Source organism: Eretmochelys imbricata, chromosome 20 (genome assembly GCF_965152235.1).
Source record: "Eretmochelys imbricata isolate rEreImb1 chromosome 20, rEreImb1.hap1, whole genome shotgun sequence".
NCBI classification, from domain to species: Eukaryota; Metazoa; Chordata; order Testudines; family Cheloniidae; genus Eretmochelys; species Eretmochelys imbricata.
In genome coordinates, this window is record NC_135591.1 from 18,781,635 (window position 1) to 18,806,054 (window position 24,420).

Sequence of the window (24,420 nt, forward strand, 5' to 3'; positions counted from 1 at the left end):
GTCTAGAACACATGACTTATGAGGAGAGGCTGAGGGAGCTGGGATTGTTTAGCCTGCAGAAGAGAAGAATGAGGGGGGATTTGATAGCTGCTTTCAACTACCTGAAAGGGGGTTCCAAAGAGGATGGCTCTAGACTGTTCTCAATGGTAGCAGATGACAGAACGAGGAGTAATGGCTTCAAGTTGCAGTGGGGGAGGTTTAGATTGGATATTAGGAAAAACTTTTTCACTAAGAGGGTGGTGAAACACTGGAATGCGTTGCCTAGGGAGGTGGTGGAATCTCCTTCCTTGGAAGTTTTTAAGGTCAGGCTTGACAAAGCCCTGGCTGGGATGATTTAACTGGGAATTGGTCCTGCTTCGAGCAGGGGGTTGGACTAGATGACCTTCAGGGGTCCCTTCCAACCCTGATATTCTATGATTCTATGATTCTATGATTCCTGGCTGGTCTTGAATTACAGATTAGGATGTGGAGCCAGAACCCCAGATAATAACACGACCCTCAAAATATAGAGAGGATCCAAATGCCCTCTCAGCAACCCAGATCTGAACACCCTGAAAATTTGGGGTGCCCCCAGCAGAACCAGGGCTATAAAAGGGGTCAGGGGACCAGACCCCACTGGAAAATCCAATCCCTCTCCAAAAAGACCCACCCACGCACCCAACTCCTCCTGCCAATCAGGGGTGCACCTGGCAGGATAAGGGCCATAAAAATGGGGTTTAAGGGAATGTGGGTGAGGAATAATCCAGACCCCACCTGGAAAATCTACACTCCCCCCCCTCAGTTTGGAGGGAATTTTTTCCTTATCTCCTCCCTCCCCTTAAGATTTTAAAGGAGTCATTTCTGGAGCAAAATATGGGGGAAATTTCCCCTAATTCAACCACCCCAATTTTTCTTTCTAAGGTGGCAGTTCTGGGTCCAAAATTTGGGGGAACCCTCCTTCTAATCTGCCTCCAAAAATTATTGTTTCAGGAGTTAATTCTTCCCCTACTCCACCCCATTTATTTGTGTTTTGGGGGGTCAGTTCTGGATCCAAATTGGGGGAAACTTCCTTCAATCCAAACACCAAATTTTATTTTTTTTGGGGGGGTCAATTCTAGATCCAAAGCTGGGGATGACCTCCCCCTACTCCAGATCCAGAAATTACTTTGTGTGTGTGTGTGAGACACAGAGAGAGAATATTTTGGGCCTAATCATGGGGAAAACCCTGGATCCAAATGTAGAGGTGGGAAAATCTCCTTCTAACCCATTCCTCCCACAACAACCCCCCTGTCCCAACTTTTTTTTTTTTTTGCAGATGCATTTTGCTTCTGGATCCAAACTTCCTAAGCATGGTACCTGCCTCTCCTATAGAGCTGTTGAGTCTGACCCTCCCATTTCATAGGATTTATCTGCACCAAATATGAAATGGTATATAATTATAATAAAATATATTGACTTTATACACATATATATGTTTATGATATATCATCACGTTATATATATTGGTTTATAAAAATTACATATATATATCAGTTTAGTGCTAGGATACTAAATGTAATATATATATATATATATATATGTAAGTTTACACTGAGATATATAAAGGGAAGGAAAAAATTTAATGCAGAGAAGTACATGCATAAATTTAGTGCAAAGAAAATATATGTATGATTCTATTATTTTGATAGATAGCTACATATATTATTTCTGTGTACAAAACTTTTTATATGTATATTGCTGTGCTAAAACAAACATATATATAAAGTCATATGATTAAAATATCATTATATATATATATATATATATATAAATGTAATGGTAGGACATTAAATTTAGCATGTATATATAAATATGAAAAAAAGTTTAGTGCAGAGAAATTATATATGTATAATACAATCATGATTCTATTATTATCTATATATACACACGATTTTTCTGCACTTAACTTTATCTGTATATTGGTGCTGTGTTAAAATTATACAATCATTATAATATCATATTATGACTTTATATACATATATGTTTATATATTTAGTGCTAGGACATGAAATTCAGTGTATATATATGGCTTTATAGTATGTAAAAAAGTTTACTGCAGAGAAGTTGCATAGAATAATTCTGGTTTCAGAGTAGCAGCCGCTTTCGTCTGTATTCACAAAAAGAACAGGAGGACTTGTGGCACCTTAGAGACTAACCAATTTATTTGAGCATAAGCTTTCGTGAGCTACAGCTCACTTCATCAGATGCATTCAGTGGACCCACTTCATCGGATGCATTCAGTGCAGTCCACTGAATGCATCCGACGAAGTGAGCTGTAGCTCACGAAAGCTTATGCTCAAATAAATTGGTTAGTCTCTAAGGTGCCACATAGAATAATTCTGTGATTCTACTATTCTGTGTGTATATGCAATAGATTCATATGATTCTATTATTCTTATCTATCTACTCCCATGCACCCCATCTCTCTTCCTCTCTGCACCCCCCTCCTCAAGGATAAGCCCAAAGCCTGACTGGCAAGTTCACCCAGAGGCATTTTCCTGCCCCCCCAGGAGATGGGGGAAGGGGCCCTGCTCCCTTGGGCCGCCCCTGGGCCCAGCAGGGAGCAGCCAGCTCAGGGCTCAGCTAGCCGCGCCTGGGCGTGTGTGCGCCTGATGCAAGGGGAGGCCCGGCTGGCGGCGGCCGCTGCCGCATCGGAGCGCTCGGCCCTCGGCTGAGCCGGCCTGGCTGGCAATGAATGGCTGCTGCTGCCGCGAGGCCAGGGCGAGCTGAGCCCTGCGCGGAGACCGCCCCTGTGCACAGGTGGGAGCCGGCCCGCGCCCGGGGCGGGGCCCCCCGCGCCCCCGGATCCCGGGGGGACCCGCTCCGCCCCCCTCAGCTGCACCCCCCACTGCCCCCCCGGATCCCGGGGGGACCCGCTCCGCCCCCCTCAGCTGCACCTCCCACTGCGCCCCCGGATCCCGGGGGGACCCGCTCCGCCCCCCTCAGCTGCACCCCCCACTGCCCCCCCGGATCCCGGGGGGACCCGCTCCGCCCCCCTCAGCTGCACCCCCCACTGCCCCCCCCGGATCCCGGGGGGACCCGCTCCGCCCCCCTCAGCTGCACCTCCCACTGCCCCCCCGGATCCCGGGGGACCCGCTCCGCCCCCCTCAGCTGCACCCCCCACTGCCCCCCCGGATCCCGGGGGACCCGCTCCGCCCCCCTCAGCTGCACCCCCCACTGCCCCCCCGGATCCCGGGGGGACCCGCTCCGCCCCCCTCAGCTGCACCCCCCACTGCCCCCCCCCGGATCCCGGGGGGACCCGCTCCGCCCCCCTCAGCTGCACCTCCCACTGCCCCCCCGGATCCCGGGGGACCCGCTCCGCCCCCCTCAGCTGCACCCCCCACTGCCCCCCCGGATCCCGGGGGACCCGCTCTGCCCCCCTCAGCTGCACCCCTCACTGCCCCCCCGGATCCCAGGGGACCTGCTCTGCCCCCCAGCCTGACCCCCACTGCACCCCCTGATCCTGGGGGGACCTGCTCTGCCCCCCTCTGCTGCACCCCTCACTGCACCCCCTGATCCTGGGAGACCTGCTCTACCCCCCAGCCTGACCCCCACTGCACCCCCTGATTCTGGGGGGAGCTGCTTCCCTCCCGCTGCAGCCCCCACCTGACCCCCCCCAGAGTCCCTGATCCTGGGGGAACCTGCTCAGCCCCCCTCTGCTTCAGCCCCCACCTGACCCCCCTGCATCCTCTGATCCGCCTCCCTTCTGCTGCAGTCCCCCCATCTGACTCTTCCACTGTAACCCCCTGATCCTGGGGGGACCTGCTCTGCTCCCCCTCTGCTGCAGTCCCTTATCTCAGTTCCCTGATGCTGAGGGGACTGGCTATGCCTCCCTCTGCTGCAGTCCCCCCATCTGACTCACCCCTTCCCCTGGGTGGTCTGGAGGGGTGCTAGGCCTTTCTCCAGGTCCCGCCTCTCCCTCAGAGGCTTCCCTGCTCACCCCATAGTGCCTTCAGGAAACTTTCTGCCCCCTGGGGAGTTCTCTAGCTGCCCCCCACTCTCCTCCTAGACCCTCCCAATCTCCTCCACGTTAGGGGACCTTCCCCCCCCCATGGGAAGAGAATCACCACCCCCCACAATAAACTCTGGTGAGGCCTCCCCCTATGCACCCCCTTCTGGGTAGAGGTGAGGGGGTGAGGGCAAGGATGAATCTCCCCAATGGATCAGGCTCTTGGGTGGAGAAACCCTTCTATTGCAAAAAGAAAAGGAGTACTTGTGGCACCTTAGAGACTAACCAATTTATTTGAGCATAAGCTTTCGTGAGCTACAGCAGTTCTTATGGGGTCTTCAAGCTGTAGTTGGGGTCTTCCCATCCTAGCAGCCCCCTGTGCCTAGATGGGCTTTTGTTTCGTTATCTTGCTTCTTGCCCACTCAGCTGCAAGGGAAGGGCCGAAAGCCACCAGCCTAAAGTCAACTTCAGCTACTTGGGAATTTGGGGGTAGCAAGGCCGGGAGGGTGTGTGGGCGGGGGGGCGGCAGACTGCCCTTCTCCTTGTCATATGTTGGGAGTTAGTGGTGTTTGGCCAAGGGGAGGGAGGGATAAAGGGGTGATCTCCCCCTGTAAAAAATAAATAAAAATCCCACCAAACAAAAAACCAGGAAGTTTTTCCTGGATAAACTCTGTGGCTCGTGAAACTGGAACAACCCCAGAGTGGGTTGAGGTGAGGCTGTAGCGAGGATTTCTTCACTTCACCGAAAAAGCTTTACAATTTGTTTCTGTTGCAAATTGTTTACATTTTTATTTATTTACATTTTGAAGGGGGCGGGGGCAGGTTGAGCTGTCTGGTTTGGGTTGCATTTGATTTAATTTTTTTTTTTCTTTTGCTATGTGTTTGGGTCACAGGTTTCTGGTTTATGTAGAGAGTGTGTATAATAACACACGTGTTGTGTTGCATGTTCCCCTTTTCTGTTTCTTTGGGTTGCAAGTTTCAGGTTGTGTGTGTGTATATATAATAAGTGCATTGTTTTGTTTGGGTTGTATTTCACTTTTATTCCATTTGTTTAGGTTGCAGTGTTCAGGCTTGGATTACACATATATTTTAATATGTTGTTTTGTTTGGGTTGCTGTTTCTATTTGGAGATTGTATATTTTTTTCAATACGTTTTTGATTGGGTTGCAATTTGGGGGTTGCAGTTCTTTATGGATTTGGGGGGGAAAGGTTGTGGTATCTGTGTCTTGTGCATAAATCCTGTTTTTTAAGCTTGAACCTCATCCCTGGACCTTTTCTGTGTAGCTCAGTCCACGGTCCTAGCAGGATCAGCATCCAGTTAGTTACAACTATGTTGAAACAGAGTGGTAGCAAGCTGGATTATGTATATGGGCTACCACTGAGGTACACAGACTCCAGCCCCTTATAGGTCAGGCCACTTGCCTACGACTTGGGAGATACGGTTGCAGTTCCCTCCTCTGTTGCATACTCCATGAGAGATCTCCAAATCCCATACTCGCTCTGTGCCTCAGTTTCCCCATTTGTAAAATGGGAATAATAGCTCAGCCCTGCCTCACAGGGGTGAGAATAAATGTAGTAAGGGTAGTGAGGTGCTCAGATACTGGTAATGGGAGGCCATATAAGTACCTAAAATAGATAGTACTGGGTGCTACACAGATACAGGGTGCGAGAGAGTCCCTGCCCCAAGTAGCCTGCAATCTAAATAGACATTGTGTGGGAGGGGAAACTGAGGCACAGAGCAGAGAAATGGGTTGCCCAGAGTCAGTGGCAGAGCTGGGAATGGAACGCTGATCTCCAGATCCCCAGTCCACTGCCCGATCCCTGCATCTCAGTGTTGCCTCCTTGTCAAGACCTCGTGCGGGAGTTGGGTCTGAGGGCTGCCTCTGTGACCGTATAGTGGAGCGTCCAATCTACGCCACTATCACTAAGCAACTCGCGGCTCTGTCACAGCACTGGGGAGGCAGTGTGGTCTAATAGTTAGAGCACAGTGCTGGGAACTGTGACTCTTGGGTTCTCGTCCCAGTGCTGAAGTGGGGTGGAGTCTAGTGGACGGAGCAGGCGGCTGGGAGTTGGGATGCATGGGGTTACTCCCAGCTCCAGGAGTGGGGTGTAGTGGACTTGAAGCCATGATTCCTGGGCTCTGCTCCTGGCTCTGGATGGGAGGGTGATTGAGATCCTAGGACAGAGGTCAATGAGTTACGGTGCCTTCTTGGGGAGCGCTGAGTTTAAGCCTGAACAGAACTGTCGGGGTTGTGATCCCAGCAGGAGCCAGGCATGCGGCTTTCTGGGTCCCCGGGCAGCGAAGGAGGCTGATCTGTGAGAGTGGCAGGAGTAGGTGCTGGATTGGGTGGGGAGGGATCCAGCTGACGGGCAGCTTATTCCTCTGATGCTTCTGACAGAGCTGGAGTTGGATACTTGATATTAAACATGCAGCAGTGGGTGGCTGTGTGGGTAGGTCTGAAAACACCCTAGGGAAGCTAGAGACAAGTCTTATTCTTGTGGCCTGTGTGAAACATGCTTCACAATGTGCCCCGATCTGGTATCTTGGGGCCCCCAGAAAAACCAAGAGGGCTTGTAGGGGGTGCAGATCAGGCAAAGCCGTTCTATTTTCTCCCACTGGATGATAGTAACTTGTATTGCAAGAGCTCCTAAAGGCCCCAGCCGAGATCAGTGGGTCCCCACTGCGCTGGGCGCTGTCCCCCACAGCTGAGATCAAGGGACCCCACTTCACTGGACACTGCACAGCCACAGGTGGGAAGGGAAATTGAATCACAGAGTGGGGGAAGGACTTGCCTGAGGTCACCCAGCAGGTCAGTGGCGGAGTTGGGAATAGAACCCAGGAGTCCTGACTCCCACCAAAATTCCTGAATCTCACACTGGGGGCAACTGCTCTCATTAGCTGGAGGTGAGGTTGGCGATGCCCTCATGTTGTGCGCCTTGTGGCTCCATAGTATGGAGGTACCTGTAAATCGGTGTCAGGATGGAGGACTGAAAATCAGGACTCCTGGGTTCTGTTCCCAGGTGGGTGGAGAGTAGGGTCTAGTCTCTGGAATCTAGTGGTTAGGGTAGGAAGGTAGAAGCCAGGACTCCTCCGTTCTTATTCCTGTCTTTGGCAGAGATTGTGGTCTGGAAGTGAGAGCTGGAGATGCTGGAAACCAGCGCTTCTAGATTCCAAGCTCCACCATTGATTGGCTGGGTGACCTCTGGCAAGTCACCTCGCCTTTCTGTGCCTCAATTTCCCCATCAATACAATGGGGATAATGATACTGACTCATCCTCGGGTGAAGGAGTGTGGGTTGCATGTGGAGGCTGGTTAATGATCATGTGCAGAGTACTGTGAAACCTTGGAAGAAATAAGCATCAGGTGTTTATTATTGAGAGTCAAATTAAAGGTAGAATCGTTACATTTTCTTCATAGATTATAAAGCCAGAAGGGAGCACTGTGATCAGCTAGTGTGATCTCCTGTATAATACACAGGCTGTGGGATTTCCCTGAATTAATTCTGGTTTCAAGTAGAGCAGATTTCTTGGAAAAACATCCAAACTTGATTTAAAAATGGCCAGTGATGGCAAATCCACAGCAGCCCTTAGTAAGTTGTCCCTCTTAAAAATTTGTGTCTTATTTGTCTAGCTTCAACTTCCAGCCACTAGCTCTTACTAGACCTTTGTCTGCTAGACTGAAGAGCCCTCTATGATCAGTATTTTGTTCCCCAGGTAGGTACTTAAAGACTGTGATCAAGTCACCCCTTAACCATCACTCTAGGGCTTCCGGAGTCTGTCACTGTCTACAATAAACAGGCCCAGAAGTCAGGGTTTGTAATGGTTTTACAGAACTTCCTATGGGTAGAAAAACTTTTTGATTTAAATGGGTTTTAAAAATTAATCTAAAAAAACCAAAACAGGACTCTCAAACCTGGTTGATTTCAGACCAGGGAAGATGAAACTGACAAAGAACTTTCTCCCTGCCCTGCTGAGATAAATGTCAAAAGTAAAGGAGAGTGTGGAGGCTCTTTGGGACAAGGACTGCCCCTCCTTATCCCTTGAGCCTGCACCATGGACTCTAGTAACGCAGGATTCGACCCTTATTAGGCGTGTGCGGGTAGCACCTAGAGGCCGCAGGTGAGATCAGGTACCCGTTGCACCAGGTGCTGCAGATACATTATAAGAGCAAGTCGCTGTCCCAACAGACTTACAGTCTAAGTTAACAAGTGGTAGAAGGGGAAACTGAGGCCAGAGGATGACTTACTCCAGATCTTTGGTGGAGAACAGAACCCAGGTGTCCCGAGCCCCGGCTAGATCCTGCTGCACATGCAGTGGGACTGCACCTTTAAACTGATTTCCTTTTCTGCAGGATCGGAGGTTCTGTTAAGTGCTCTAACCTGCTGGTGTCTCGTTCTTATACGTGCCAGCTGCTGGGAAAGCCGGCTCATCTGCTGCCCTCCTCTCTGTCGCTTGCAAATAGGTCAAGGCAGTCGGTTTCTCTGGTGGATCGCGGGCAAAAAGAGTGACCCTTCCGGGCTGCTGTGACTTTAAAAACGCAATGTCACCCAGGTTCCAAAACCCAAGGCACAGAGGCAGCCTTGTGGGGGAGTCCACTGCCCTGGGGCAAGACTTTGGGTCTGTTCCCGCATCACTGCGTGCCTCAGTTTCCCTAGGAATCTGGGGTCCTGGGGCTCTGCCCACCAGGGGGTTCCCCTCGCTTGGAGTGGGGTTGGCAGAGGGGATCCCCCTCTAAAGAGTCTGTGGCATCTCTTTCCCTCCCAGGAGAGGCAGAGATGGTAGCATGCCATCGTGTCTGTGCTTAGTGGATTGAGGCTAAAAGATCTTTGGGTCAAGGATGCGGGTCAGGGGCTCTAGTGCAAATCAATAGCGAGTGCAGGGGGTTTTTCTCAAGGGAACCACTGTCTCTGCTTCCCCAGCCTGTCTGTCAATGTCCCTGAGTTTGATGTGAAAGGCTCCCTCTGATCTGACGGTTACCCTACCCCTTCCTCCTGCGATTTGGGGGTATCAGGTGTCTGAACCAGGTGGTGAGCATGCAGGAGTGGGTGGAGAGAGAGGTTGGGACCGTGGGGGGCTAGTTGGGCTGAAGGTATTAATCTTCCCTGGACTGGGGGAGGCGGAAAGCCACCCCGATCTGGCAGGCGGCCCCTTAGGTGGAACGAGTTGTCAGGTCTCAGTCTTGTTCCTTCCTTGGCTGCTGCAGTCAGTGGGATTGAAGGGACAACAAGTAAATTCCCTTCCCCGCCAGAGGCGGGTCCCTGAGACAGAGAGGCAGGTTAGGTTGCTAGTCTTGCGCTGGGGCTACATAGAGTCTTAGAGACAGCTGATCCAGCACCAGCCAACCTGTGGGATGGGTGGGAGCTGGGCTGAGCCAGACTCCACAGAGGTCTCCAAAGCTAAGAGCCAGTGTGGCTCAGAGTTGGAGCTGTGTATGTGGGATCAGGGCAGAGGGTCAGCCAGCTCTGATGGGTAGGGGCTGGCCGTTGGGTAAGATGATGGTCGGGGGAACAGGGCTGAGAAGACCGTGGTCTTATTCTTTTGCTGTGTTGCTTAGCAAAGTTTGGGCTGTAGGATAACTTGTCCTGGGCTAGGATTTCACCTAAAGATCACCTTGTCTCTGTAGGATGCTTGTGCTGAGCGAAATTGGGGCCTGGTTGTGTCATGCACCCCTCCAACTGAGATTGGGGGCCCTCTCATGCCGGGCCCTGCACAGGACGCCCCCCCCCACCCCACCCCCCAACTGAGATTGGATGCTCCATCATGCCAGGACCTGCACAGATACCCGCCCGCCGCAGGGATCCGGGCCCTGCATAGACCATCCTCCGTCTGAGATTGGGGGGTCCCTTCATGCTGGGTCTTGCATGGGGGGCTGCATCATGCCAGGCACTGCACAGACCCCACTCCAGCCGAAAGCTGGGCCCCATCATGCCAGGCGCTGCACACACAGAGGGTGAGGGACTGGCCCTGCCCCAATGAGCTTTCAGTCTAGCCAGAGGGATTTAGATTGGAAATAAGGCTCAGGGAGATTCACCATTGGGACAAACCTCCAGGAGGTGGAATCTACATCTTGCGAAGTCACCAGATCCATCCTGGTGCCTCTGCTGTAGCCAAAGACAGCTGCTGGGCTCAGCACAGGGGTAAATGGGTGAAACTGAAGATCTTGGGCCTACAGTAGGTCAGGCTAGAGGATTTAATGGTCCCTCCTGGTCTTAAACCCTGCTGCCCTATAAATAAAGGGACAAAAGCAGGATCGGTCCCTCGGGTTTATCACTGAGGGGACTGTGTCCCAGAAATGTGAAGTGACTTGTCTGCATGGAAAAGTTGTGCTGGTTTTGAAGCGAAGGTGTGAACATAAGCCACTCGGGGTGAAAGCGCTGCCAAGGGGCGCTCCGGTTTTGGTGTAAAAGCGGCTTCTCTGGGGCTGGTTCAAGTTGGTTAGAGACAGATTTAAACTCGACTGAAATCAGATCATCCGTGCAGGGGTTCCCTGGGTCTTTAAAGAAAAAACAAAAAAGCGAGTTAAACCAGTTCAACTTTTCCAAGTAGACAAGGCCGAGCGATGCCAGAGCCCAGGCCCCCGAGTCCCGGTCTGTTATCTTCACCACAAGACCTTCCTTTTGCTTCTCTTTTTTTAGAAGGAATCTTATAAGTAGCCTGCAGAATAAGGCAGAGGAAAAACTTGCCCTTGCTCTTGTGATGATGGTGCCTTTGCCCAGAAAGGTTTGCATTCAGAATTCTGGCAGAGAACGAATAAGTTTATGACGGGGCATGAGCTGCTTGAGAGTGGGACTGTCATCTTGTTCTGCGTTTGTACAGTGCCTAGCCCAGTGCGGCCTAGTGGTTTCGGGAGGCCTGGGTTCTATTCCTAGCTCTGCCACTGGCCTGCTGGGGGCCCTTGGGCGAGTCACTCACCCCACTCTGTGCCTCGGTTTCTCCATCAGTGAAACAAGGATGACAGTGACCTTCTTTGAGATCTGTTTGTGAGACGTGCTAGACGAGAGCTCGGGATTGTAGTTTTGCATTTATTACAAAGTGCTGCCGACGAGGTGGAATTCCATGGCAGCTACCAAGGAACAAGGCTGGGATGGCAGGGAGTGGAGGATTCTGTTCTGTTAGAATGGGGGAGGAGGGGCAGGAAGCCAGGACTCCTGGGTTCTGTGCCTAGTTCTAAGAGAGGAGTAGTGTCTAGGGTTTGGAGCAGTGGGGGCAAGGGACTCCTGGGTTCTGTGCCTAGCTATAAGGGGGCAGTGGTGTCTAGTGTTTGGAGCAGTGGGGGTCGGGGCTAGAAGCTAGAACTCCTGGATTCTATCCCCAGCTGTAGGAGGGGAGTGGTGCCTAGTGAGTAGAGCGGGGAGTTAGAAGCCAGGACTCCTGGGTTCTCTCTACAGCTCCACCACTGATTCACTCTGCAGCTTTAGGCAAATCCCTTCTCCTGCCTGTACCTTCGCCGTCCTTCCGCCCCCCCCACCCCACCCCCCCATGTAAAATTGGGTGTGGGATGCCCCACACGCACTAGGTGTACCCACAGTGGCTGGGCTTTCTTGAAATGGCTAAATCCAGGGCTGGAGAGAAGGCCGGCTTATCAGGGCTTGGGGCTGATGAGACAACAAAGCCACAGGGGCCTTGGTTTTCTCCCCGCCCCGGGGTTGGGGAGATGCCGATGGGGTGCTCGGATCAGCACATGCCCGTCCCTGGCTCCCAGCAGTAGTGTCTGTGGAGACAAGCACACCACGTGGTGGATAAGTCAATACTCTGTTCACTTGGTTACCTTTCCGCGCTCCTGCTTTGCATCCCTGCATGGCTAGTTCAGCCAGTGTTTACTCCCCGCTCGCTCGCTTTACGGTTTTTTTTCCCCTGGTTTCAGTGTCTGCCACAGATCGAAATAGTGTGGGATAGACCTGTGTTGCTCACTGCATCTCTCCTCCCCCACTCCCATAAAAGACGTACAATGCACAGGGGCCAGTTAGGGAAAGGAGTATGGGGCCTTTCCCTTCTGCGGGGGGTCCTCTCTGATCCAGCCCCGGTTAGGGGACTGGCTGGCTCAGGGGCAGGAGGGAATGGGATTCAGTCCCTTTCCCCTTTATGGGGTGCCAGCTTTCATCCAGCCCCAGCTTAGGGGAGCTGTTGGTTCGGGGGCCAGGAAATGGGACACTGCCTCTTTCTTCTCTGGGGGGTGCTGGCTCTAATTCAGACCCAGGGTGGGCGCCCTGTGAGTCAGAGGCAGGTGGAGTCTCTCCTGTTCTCTTGGGATTTTTAAAAAAAATCAGTTAGCTAAAAAAAAAAAGTCTAGCAAATTGCTCTGCTAATCACAAATAAATTAACCCTCCTCCCAGCTTCGTTCCATAGCAGTTTGCTAGGCGTGGCAAGTCTCAGTGACGGGATGGGAGCGTGGAATTGAGCGTGGCTCTGATTTCCTGCCTTGTTAGCCAGCGTGTGGAGAAAAGATGGCCGTGTGGCTAGGAGCTTGCATGCACACATGGGTGCGCTGTGTCTTTGAAACCATTACAAAATGGATCAAAGGAAATACTCGTCCCTACAACATATCATTACCCTGTGGAACTCGCTGCTACTGGATGGCGTGGAGGCCAAAAACTTGGCAAGAGTCAAAGAGGGATTGGACGTGCACACCACGCCCATGAGGTGTGCTGCTCTGTCCCCTTGGAGTGGTGACGGGGCCACTTAGAGATTGATGAGCCTGGACCAGCCTTGGAGGACAGAGCTGAGTCTTCTAGCAGAGGTAGCAAAGGCTTTAAGATGCAGGGGTCCGAGGTTTGCTCCCCTGGAAGTGTCAGGATTTCTACTGGGTGGGACACCAGCCTGGGACTTGGGAGACCTGGGTTCAGTTCCCTGCTCTGCCACAGACTCCCCGTGTGACCTTGGGCTTCTTTGTGGCTCAGTTTTCCCATCTGTACGATGGGGAGAATAGCACCGCCCTACCTCCCGGCCAGGTTATGAAGATAAAACCGTTACGGTTTGGGAGAGGTGAGGTATTGCAGTTGTCACCGATTGGGGGACGGGTAAACAATGAAGATGATGGGTCACTGACACAGAGCGATCTGGATCCTTTGGTAAACTGGGCGCAAGCAAACACTATGTTTTATTACAGCTAACTGTAAATGTATCCGGCTCGGAACGAAGAGCGTCGGCTGTGCTTCCAGGCAGGGGGGGCTCTCTCCTGGGAAGCAGGGACTCTGAAAATGATTTGGTTGTGGTGGATAATCAGCTGAGCAGGAGCTCCCAACATTACGCTGGGGCCAAAACAGCTAGTGGGGTCCGGGGATGTATAAACGGGAATGTGGAGTAGGGAGAGGTGATTTTCCCTCTGCATTTGGCACTGGGGCAACCGCAGCTGGAATCCTGTGCCCAGTTCTGGTGCCTACAATTCAAAAAGGATGTTGATAAATTGAAGAGGGGTCAGAGAAGAGTCACGAGAAGGATCTAAAAGATTAGAAAACCTGCCTCCAGGAGCTCAGTCCATTTAGCTTATTAGAGAGAAGGTTAAGGGGTGACTTGATCACAATCTGAGTATCTACTTGGGGAGTAACGGGCTCTTCTGTCCAGCGGAGGCAGGCCTAACACAATCCTCTGGCTGGAAGTTGAAGCTGGACACATTCAGACTGGAAACAAGGTGAGCATTTTTCATGCTGAGAGTAACCACTGGAACAACGTACCGACAGCTTCTCCGTCGCTGATCATTTTCCAGCCAGGACTGGGTCTGTTTCTAAAAGCTCTGCTCTAGGAATTCTTTCGGGGCTATTCTCTGGCCTGGGTTCTACAGATCACAATGGTCGTTTCTGGCCTTGGGGGTCTGTGAAAGTATCCTCCGGACACGGATCGAGTTTTATTAGCCTCTGAGCGAATGGGCTTCGTTTTTAGCTCAGTAGAGACTCCAGCTGTGGGATCCAGAGGTGTCAGGTTCAACCCCTTCCGCTGGACCCCACTGTGGGTGTCATTCCCTGGGGTTTAGGTACAACGTGGGCCCCCCGCAGCGGCATCATAAAGATCTTAATGTGAACCTGGCTGATGGGATAGGGCCGCTCCGCCACAGCCAGGCAAATAGCTAACGCACTTTCCTTTTTATATCCCCGCCCCCTGCTCCCTTTTATCATTCCCCCCACCCCTGCTTCCATGTCTTGCCTGTGTCTTCGCATGTCTCTCCACCGATGGTTCTCTTCCCCCCCATTCACTCCTCTCTTGCTCTCCCTGTTTGCCTTCCTCTTGTCTTCTCTTCTCCCCTCTCCATGTCTGCATCCATCTACCCCATCGGTCTGTCTCTGTCGTCATACCTACCCACCCACCTGTCTGTCTCCACCTGCTATCATCCATACCTATCTGTCCATCACCATGCATCTGATGTATCTTATTGTGGTCCCCGTGCATCCATACCCACCCGTCCGTCCATCGTGGTGCATGCCCACCCCTGGTCACACGTATCCATCCATCCGTCTCCTCCTCTCCCCCCACACGTGTCTTTCCCCTCCTCTCTGTCTCCAGCAGACCCCCCACCGCCTCCCCACCCCCACCCCAAGCCAGGAGGAGACGACTATGGCGCAGACTCTGCAGATGGAGATCCCCAACTTCGGCAACAGCATCCTGGAGTGCCTGAACGAGCAGCGCCTTCAGGGGCTGTACTGCGACGTCTCGGTGGTGGTGAAAGGCCACGCCTTCAAGGCTCACCGGGCCGTCCTGGCGGCCAGCAGCTCCTACTTCCGGGACCTTTTCAACAACAGCAAGAGCGCGGTGGTGGAGCTGCCGGCGGCTGTGCAGCCCCAGTCCTTCCAGCAGATCCTCAGCTTCTGCTATACGGGCCGGCTGAGCATGAATGTGGGAGACCAGTTCCTGCTGATGTACACGGCCGGCTTCCTCCAGATCCAGGAGATCATGGAGAAAGGGACTGAGTTCTTCCTAAAGGTCAGCTCCCCCAGCTGCGACTCCCAGGGCCTGCACGCCGAGGAGACCCCTTCCTCCGAGCCCCAGAGCCCCGTGGCCCAGACTTCCACCTGGCCCTCCTGTAACACCCCCTTGCCCCTGGTGTCCCGCGTCAAGACAGAGCAGCAGGAGTCGGACTCCGTCCAGTGCACTTTCGTGGTCAAGCGGCTCTGGGACAACGGCCAGAAGGAGGGCGGAGGCGGGGGAGGCGGGGGAGGAGGCAACAACGGGAGCCGCAAAATGGCCAAGTTCTCCACGCAGGACCTCGGAGGCAACCGGCAGCAGCAGCAGGGGGCGCAAGCAGCAGCAGGGGGCGGGGGCGGCAGCGGGCCCAGTGTGGTGAGCGGGCCCAGCACGTCCGACCAGACCAGCCCCGGCACGTCCAGCGCCTACACGAGCGACAGCCCGAGCTCCTATCACAACGAGGAGGACGAAGAGGAGGATGCGGCCGAGGAAGGCTCCGATGAGCAGTACCGGCAGATCTGCAACATGTACACGATGTACAGCATGATGAATGTAGGGCAGACAGGTGAGAGTGGCTGGGTGGGGAGGGGCCTTTCATGCCCCACCCCTTGGGGGAGGGGCTTGGGCCCTAATGCCCCACCCCTTGGGGAGGGGCTTGGGAAAGGGGAGGAGAGCTAGTGCTCTGCCCCCTTGGGGGGCATGGCACAGGGAGAGAGGAAGGGGTGGAGCTTATAATGCTCTCCCTACAGCAGTGGCTGGGGGAAGAGGAGGGACTTTTATTGCTCCACCCCTTTGGGGAGTGGCTGAGGGATGGGGCGGGGCTTCTGCTCTGCTGCTGGGTGTGGCATGTTTGCTGTCAGGGTTATGGGCAGGCGAGGACAAGGACTTGTTTTCATTGCACGGTGAATCCAGCTACACTAGCTGGAGAGTCTGGCCTGGAAGAGCTTAGAGAACCACCGAGAAGAAGGGTGGCCCAGTGGTAAGGGCGATACCTCATGCCCTGAAGACCTGGGTTCAATTCCCAGCTCCACCACAAGTTCCCAGTGTGACCGTGCGCATGTTGCTCGGTCTCTCTGTGCCTCAGTTTCCCATCTGTACACTGGGGATCCCTGCCCTGCCTCCTAGGAGTGTGGGGAGGAGAAATACCCCAGCGGCGGGGGTAGGACAGGGACAAGCTGTAACATCTGGGCGTAGAAACCTTAAATCGATGACCTGGGTGAGGCCTGGAGATGATGGTTTTTCTGGGGTTTCCCCAGCTGTTCCAGGCTTCTCCTTGGATAAAGGCTCAGCCTCTGTGTAGTGAGTTTCGCTGAGTCTCAGCCCAGTTCCCAGCAGGCTGGGCACACCCAGGTTGCTATCAAAGCAGGGCTCAGTGGTGAGGCTGCGGGTTTTTCTCGGGGCTCACCCCACTCGGCGGCTAGAGAAGCCCATCTGCAAGGGGGCGATTAGCCAGGGGATAAATTCACATGGACCCATGGCCGGGGAGAGGAGCTGGGCCAGTGGTCCCCATTGTAATAGGGGAGAATTCGCTCTTCTCCAGCTGGAGAGACAAACCCCTTGCGCTCCAGATCCCATCTGTGCAGGGGTTAAAAATGGCCATCGTCCCCGCCTCCCGGAAAGGGAAACTGACACAAAAAATCACGGGTCCTAGTCGCTGTAGTGAGTTGGCGGCAAACCTGGAAGTAGAACCCAGGAGTCCGGACTCCCAGTCCCCCCTGCTCTAACCACTAGACTCCACTGCCCTCCCGGAGCCAGGTAAAGAACCCAGGAGTCCTGGCTCCTAGCCCCCTCCCACCCCACTAGACTGAATGCTTAGGCCTAGGAGCTGTGTTCTGTGTGTTCACCCTCTACTCCCCCGGGCCCCAACCAGCAGCGGCCGCAGAGAAGGTGGAAGCCCTGCCCGACCAGGTGGCCTCTGAGTCTCGCAACCGGATCCGGGTGCGGCAGGACCTGGCGTCGCTGCCGGCCGAGCTCATCAACCAGATCGGGAACCGGTGTCACCCCAAGCTGTACGATGAGGGCGACCCTGCGGAGAAGCTGGAGCTCGTGACAGGTGTGTGTGTGTGGGGGGGTGGCCAACTGGGGGAAGGAGGCAGAGACCATTCTGGGGTTGGGGGCGGGGGGCTAATTAAATTGCAGCATGTGAATGTGCTGCCCCTGTTTTAGGGCTTGATCCAAACTCAGTGGGGTTCTTCCCTTACCGGGAGCTGAGCACGTGTTCCTGTGCGTTGGCAGATGGGAGCCAGTGACAGGAGAGGCAGTGAGGCCCAATGGGCTGGCGCTCACGAGACCTGGGTTCTGTTCCCAACTCTGCCACTGCCCCACTGGGTGACCTCAGGCAAGTTCCCCCAACCCTGTACCTCAGTTTCCCATCCCACCCTGGGTCTGTGCAGGGCCTGGACTGATGGGGACTCGGTCAGGGGCGGGAGCTCTCTGTGCAGCAGCCAGCATGACAGAGGGCTCCAATCTCAGCCTGGGGAGAGGGCCCTAAAAAATTCACTGGACCGTGAAATCTGGTCTCCCCCGTGAAATCTGTATAGTACAGGGTAAAAGTACACAGAAGACCAGATTTCACGGGGGAGGCCAGTGTTTCTCAAACTGGGGGTCTCAACCCAAACTGCGGCTGTGGGGGGGTCACAAGGCTACTGTAGGGGGTTGCGATGTTGCCACCTTTACTTCGGCCGCCCTGCTCTGAAGGCGGCGCAGGAGGGTGGTGGATGCTGCCGGCTGCCCAGCTCGGAAGCTGGCGATACCCTGCCACGACACCTTATTTCTGCGCTGCTGCGGGCGGTGGTGCTGCCTGCAGAGCTGGGCTCCCTGCCAGAAGCCGCGGAGCTTCCTGCAGCGGCGGGAGGTTCCTGGAGATGGATCTGACCCGACCCCGGGAGCGGCCCCTGCAGGGAAGAGGAAATCCCGTCCCTCACCAGCCTGGCCAGGACCAGCAGCTGGAGCCTGCCATACGGTAGGAGCACCTCAGCCAGGGCGACCCCAGCCCCTCCCTTCCCTGGCTCCGGGCCCAGTGTCCCAGCGTTCGGAGGTCAGAGGGGCCTTCGGCTCGTCACCCTCCCAACCATAGTATAGGCCGTAAGGCCAGCCTTTCCCTCCCCCCCCTCAAAAGTGAGGACACCCCCCCACCCCGTCAGGGGTACAGATGTGGGGACCCACATGAAAGACCCCCTAAGCTTATTTCTACCAGCCTAGGTTAAAAACTTCCGCAAGCACAAATCCTTCCCCGTCCTTGGATGGGTACTGCTGCTACCACCAAGGGAGTTAGACACAGATTCAGGAAAAGGACCGCCTGGAGTTCCTGTTTCCCCAAAATATTCCCCCAAGCCTTCACTCCCTTTCCTGGGGAGGCTTGAGAATAATCTACCAACTAGATAGGTGAACAAGGTGAGCACAGACCAGACCCCTGGGCTTTTTAGGACACTAAAAACCAATCAGATTCTTAAAAAACAGAACTTCATTATAAAGAAAAAAAAAAAGTAAAAATATCCTCTGTAAAATCAGGATGGAAGGTAATTTTACAGGGTAATAAGATTTAAAACCCGGAGGATTCCCCTCTAGGCAAAACTTCAAAGTTACAAAAACCAGAGATAAACCTCCCTCTTAGCACAGGGAAAATTCACAAGTTAAAACAAAAGATAATCCAATGCATTTCCTTCCTATTACTTACAACTTGTAATCTTAGATGTTAGTTCAGATATGGCTTTAGTAGTTGTATTTTCCCTGCCCTGGTTCCTCACCAGAGAGAACACAAAGAAAAAACATAAAACAAAAACATTCCCCCACAGATTTGAAAGTATCTTCTCCCCTTATTGGTCCTTTTGGTCAGGTGCCAGCCAGGTTATCTGAGCTTCTTAACCCTTTACAGATATAGGAGAGATTTTATGCTACCCATAGCTGTATATTTATGACACCACCCCCCACCATGCGCAGAAGTGAGGGTGGCAATACGGCGACCCTCCCTACAATAGTCTTGCGACCCCGTCCCCATGACCTCCTTTTGAGTTGGGACCCCCAGGGTTACAACCCCATGAAATTTCAGATTTAAGTATCTGAAACCATGAAATTTACAGTTTTAAAAATCCTGTGGCCGTGAAAGTGACCCAAATCGACTGTGAATTTGGTAGGGCCCTAATGTTGGGGGGACCCCGATCTTGGCTGGGGGGTGTTTGTGTGGTGCTTGACACAACAGGGAACCTTGAGCTCGGCTGGGGGTGGGGTCTTTGGGGTGACCAGCACAGCTGGGGATCCTGATCTTGGTTGGAGGAGGGGGTCCATAGGGCATGTGGCTCAGCAGGGGACCCTGATCTCAGCCAGGGGGTGTCTGTGGGCACCTGGCATAGCAGGGGACCCTGAATGGAGGTTCATGGGGTGCTGGGCACAGCAGTTGGCCCCAACCGTCGTCGTTAACCTCCCATGCCCTAGAGTATGCAGTGTTACAGCCCCATCCCCTGTTCCGTGTTGCCCCGAAGCCAGGACCTCCCTCGCCTTGCAGAAGCCGCTGTCTGTCACTGCCAGGTCGGGGATTCAGGCTCATGCTCCAGCTCCGTTCTGTTGGGTCCAAGGGCAGGCTCGGCAGGAATCGAGGCTGTTCCCTAGTGGCACCCCCTTGTGAGGGGTCAGAGGGACATGTCTGGGTCATAATGGGTTTTTTTCCCCCACCCCGCCTAGGAACGAACGTGTACATCACCCGGGCACAGCTGATGAACTGCCATGTCAGTGCGGGGACGCGGCACAAAGTGCTTCTGAGGCGGCTTCTGGCGTCCTTTTTTGATCGGTGAATTTCGGCTTTCTGTATTGTGGGGGTGGGCCTGCGTCTCTCTCTTCCTGTCCCCTGCCCTGCCCTGCCAGGCCTGACGCAGCACTGAGAGTCCGGACGCCGGGATTCTAGCCCCAGCTCCGGGAAGGGAGTGGAGCCTAGTGGTTAGAGCACAAGGGGCCAGGAATCAGAACTGGGTTCCCCCCAGCCTGTGGTAAGGAACTAGCGGGAATAGAGCAGGGGGCACTGGGAGCGAAGACTCCTGGGTTCTTTGCCCACCTTTGAGTAGGGGATGGGGGTCTAGGGGTCAGAGCAGGGCAGTGGCGAGAGGGTCTTTAGTTCTAATTCTCCGTCCTTTCCCCTGGCTAGGAACACTCTGGCAAACAGCTGTGGTACTGGCATCCGCTCGTCCACCAACGACCCCAGCCGGAAGCCGCTGGACAGCAGGGTGCTGCATGCCGTGAAGTGTGAGTGCACGGGGCAGGGGGTGATTCTGCTGGGCCCAGGGGCTCCACAAGGCTGCATCCTCCGGGCCCCATGCGGGGTGAGCTGGGGTCCAAAAGCCTGTCTTGCAGCAGATGGTACTGGCCCACATCCCAGTGACGCTCTGGGGCCTAGCCCGTTGCGTCTTCCTCATTGAGCGTCGTGCCCTTTGCATCAGGCTCATTACGGAGATCCTGGCCTGAGCGTCCAGAGACCAGCGGGGGGCAGGCCCAGAGACCCAGCTGGCACAGCCAAGTCCTCCAGGAGCTCTGGTTCTGGTTCTGAACATTGCAGGGCGGGGGGTGGGGGTCTCTGTTCTGAGTAGGGTGGACCAGATGTCCCGATTTTACAGGGACAGTCCCAATATTCAGGGCTCTTTATTCTGTAGGCGTCTATTATCCCCCACCCCCGTCCACACTTGCTGTCTGGTCACCCTAGTTCTAAGTCACATGCTCCCCATAACATGACCCTTGTACTCTCCATCTAGGGAAGGGGTGGGCTAATCCTGGCCCCGCCCCCTGTTAAAGGGCCAGACTCTTCTTTGCAGAACAGCACAGAGGAGGACCCCAGATGCACAGGGGGAGAATTACACTCATTATGTGTGTGTAGGGGGGACGGCAGGGCGGGGGGAGGGGTGTAGGGTAGAGAATGGGGATCTAAAGGCAGAGACAGGTATTTCCCATCACTGAGATCATGCCCCTGCTGGCCAGAGGCTGCAGAGAGATAGTCATAAAACGTAGGCCCAAGCTAAAAAGCTTCTTGTTTTTTTAAAATAATAATAATTCCCACCGTTTATACCCCAGAGCTGATCTCGGCACTTTTTTAGACTATTTTAATTACTCTGGAAAACGGGATTTTTGTTTATTGTCGGTTGCTTTGCGATAGTTGGTTCCTAACATTACAGAAGGACAAAGAACAGATTTTTTTCATTTGTTGACAATTTAGAAAAGTTGGGGGGAGAGGTTTCAAAATTTTGGCGAATCAAAAAGTAAAAATAAACCATGAATAGTTTGGGTGGAACAAAAATTTTAGTTTCTGGTGGGAGTGAAAACAAAAATTTCAGAAATTGTTGGTGAATGAAAAGATTGGGAAAAAAAGAGTTTTGGGTGGAACGAAACATTTTGTTCCGTTGAAACCAGCATGTTTTGGTTTGACCATTTTAAAACGCTCTTTGAACTTGGAAGGAAACATTGAAACGAAAAGTCATTTTCAAACCGAAAAGTCAATTCTTTTTTGTATAATTTTTTTTTAGGCTTTTGCCCTAAATGAGCAATTAGGTGAAACGAACGTGAATTTGCAAAACGCTTTGGTGTTACTGAAGTTGCATTTTTCATTGGGGTGGGGGGAAGTGTTTTGCCCTGTTCTACTTAACACCCCCTCGCTTCCCCATCCTGGCATTACGCTGGGGCCCCCGAACTGGGCTGTAACTGTCTCCTGTCCTCTGTGGATCCGGCACTGGGAGGGGGGTCTTGCAGCACACTTGCCGGGGGGTGCTAGCATGGCTGCCCGACTAATAAGTATCTTTTTTTTCGGCCCCGCTCCCCAGTCTACTGCCAGAACTTCGCCCCCAACTTCAAGGAGAGCGAGATGAACGCCATTGCTGCCGACATGTGCACGAACGCCCGGCGCGTGGTCCGTAAGAGCTGGATCCCCAAGCTCAAGCTGCTGATGGCAGAAGGTGACACCTACACCACGTTCATCAACGACACTGGGAAGATGGAGCCGGACATCATGGGAGTGGAGCACAGCTTTGAGACAGGCAGTCACGACGGGGATGCAGGGACCTCGGCCGAGAGCCTCCAGTAAAAACCGCTTCCTCCCGTTAGCCCTTTCCATTCACTGATTTATTTTATTTTAATTTCTTAAGTTGATTATTTTTAGCGTCCCACTTTGATTTGATTTTAATGTGTTTTTTTTTTTTTTTTTTCAGTTTGCCAGGGGGGGAAAAACGTTGCACCGTCTCTTTAAAAAAACAAAATCATCCTCAGTTCCTAATGCAGTGTGGGTAATGAGAGAGGGGTCGGTGGCGTGGGCAGTTTCAATCTCACGCTGTTCTTACTGGGCAGGTGGATGTTTTCTTGGGTAGCCCTGTGAGTCAAACTGGGGAAATTCCCCCCTTCCTCCCCCTCACGTTGTGCAGGATCCATGCTTTTAATGACCTCTCGTTAAATAGATCTATAAATAATTGATCACGCTTTATATGCAGGTTCTGTTTATAGGTGGTTTGCAAAGGGGTAATAAATGATGGATCATGTCTCAAGCATATCAAAGACAGGAGCGTCGGATGTGTTGCAGCTGGGTCTAAGCTTCCCATTGGATTTGATAACCATCCCTGAGAACTGATTAACCTTGCATTCAAGCTTTATGAACCCTGTGCAAACTGCTCACGAATGGAGCCTTCGTACAAAGTGGGACTGTACGATTTTACAGGAAAATAAAAATCCGAATTTAAGACCCTGATTTCTAAAAAGCATCTGTTCAAGACAGCATGTAAGCATGCGCTTAACTTTAAGCACCTCTTTATGTTCCTCTTGAATTCAGTCAAAACGGGCCTTTGACCTTATTCACCTTATATGCTCAAGTCCCACTGATTTCTTTCATCCATCCACGGGCTGCAGTGACAAGGGTGGAGAATAAGGATGGGTCGTAACGTGTGTGTCTCTGAATGGGGGCTTTTTTTTTTAAAGCAAGCGACAGAGCAATGCTCCTGGCTGTAATGTCTTTTCACATTGCGTCTACACTGGATTCTTTTCTTCTTTCCCCTTCCAACCACGTAGTGTAAAATCCTAGTGCAGCGACTCACAAGTGACCTCTATGGGCATTTGAACTTTGGGCAGAGCCAACCTAATTCCCTGTTGCTTTGTCTCCCTCGAGTGGCCAGGCTGCATGTGAAGGTTTGAATCCTCTAACGGGCCACATCTTTTAGCTCACCCGGTAGCAGTTTTGGCTTTTATCGCCTCAAGTCTGAGATTCAGTCCCCAGCCAAGGGGTGTCATGTTACGCTAACTTGAAATTTGAGATTGTTGGCTGAAATTTCTTTTGGCTGGAAAAGGCAGATTTGCCACCAAAATGGGGCAGTTTCTCCAAATTGTTTTGGCCAACCCCTTCCCCCAAAACGTTTTGTGTTGACATTTTCAAACTATTTCAGGTTTCAGAGTCGCAGCTATGTCAGTCTATATCCGTAAAAAGAACAGGAGGACTTGTGGCACCTTATAGACTAACCAATTTATTAGAGCATAAGCTTTCGGGAGCTACAGCCCACTTCATCGGATGCATCTATTTCAGTGTTTCATCGTAACATTTGGTTTAGAAATGACCTTCCATTTTATTTTAGGAATACTGTAAAAAACGCTGCAAAACAAAACATTCTGCTTTGGGGTGAACGGGTTTTGTTCAGACTGATATGACCTTTTCCCTGTTTCGTTTTTTTGGAGTTGACGCTGACGGCGCTATAGTTACGCCGATGTAAAACCAAAATCCAGCATAGATGAGCCCCTGAATGCGATATGCAAGGCTATGCTTGTTTTTTCAATAGCACGGGGCATTGTCGGGGCAAAAAAAAAAAGGGGGGGGGGGGAGGGGGGTAATCTATTTGAATCCCTTCCGGTTAATGCCAGGACCCCAAGTTGTGATTTTAAAATGTAGACCCTGATCCTGCAGACACAGGCAGGATTCATCTGTTAGGATGTGTGTGTGTTCATTGACCTATTCACATGCTGCTTCTTAAGCACTAGGGCCTGTTTTCATTCCTGGAATTGATGCTGTATGTTTTCTTGAAATGACACTGTTTAATTTTACCTTCCCTTTCTCCTCAATTTCACTTCTGTGCTGCTTTGCAGTCAGGGACTCCTGGGTTCTGTTCCCAGCTCTGGGAATGGCATGTGGACTGGTGGTTATCACAGAGGGCTGGGAGTCAGGACTCTAGGGTTCTGTTCTCGGTTCTGCTACCAACTTACCGCATGGCCTTGGGCAACTCACTTCCCCTCTCCGTGCCTCAGTTTCCCCATCTGTGACATGGGGATAATGATTCTTGCCTTGGAAAAGCTGCTAAGTATAATTACTATTGTGGTTGTTGCATCTGTGAACATTTTTAAATTTAAACAAACGACCACACTCCTCCCCTCCCACACCCCCAAATTGGAAATTAAAATGCCAACATGAAAACATTGTTATCCCTCTTAGAATTTTTTTTTTTTTTTTTTTTTTTGCAACCTTCTGTTTTCTTTGTAAGCCAATGCCCTACCCTGGGAGTTGGTGCCCCTTGGAGCAAATAAAACTTTCCCCATAATTATGTTATGGGGACAGGGAAAGG

The 24,420-nt window shown here is 52.5% G+C and overlaps 1 protein-coding gene across 2 annotated transcripts; it reads left to right on the top strand.

Moving 5' to 3' along the window:
- Positions 1–2,699: 2,699 nt before the first annotated feature.
- NACC1 (nucleus accumbens associated 1) lies at positions 2,700–23,621 on the top strand. 2 transcript variants are annotated; one of them, XM_077838794.1, is made up of 6 exons: positions 2,700–2,778; positions 14,462–15,425; positions 16,731–16,913; positions 19,538–19,643; positions 19,995–20,092; positions 21,655–23,621. In XM_077838794.1, exons 2-6 carry the CDS (start codon positions 14,513–14,515, stop codon positions 21,912–21,914), a joined length of 1,560 nt encoding a protein of 519 aa, XP_077694920.1. In that variant the 5' UTR covers positions 2,700–2,778; positions 14,462–14,512; the 3' UTR covers positions 21,915–23,621. The 2 variants fall into 2 exon arrangements, with proteins under 2 accessions (XP_077694920.1, XP_077694919.1); XM_077838793.1 differs by lacking the exon at positions 2,700–2,778 and having other exon boundaries at positions 14,457–15,425; positions 16,734–16,913.
- The last annotated feature ends 799 nt before the right edge of the window (positions 23,622–24,420 follow it).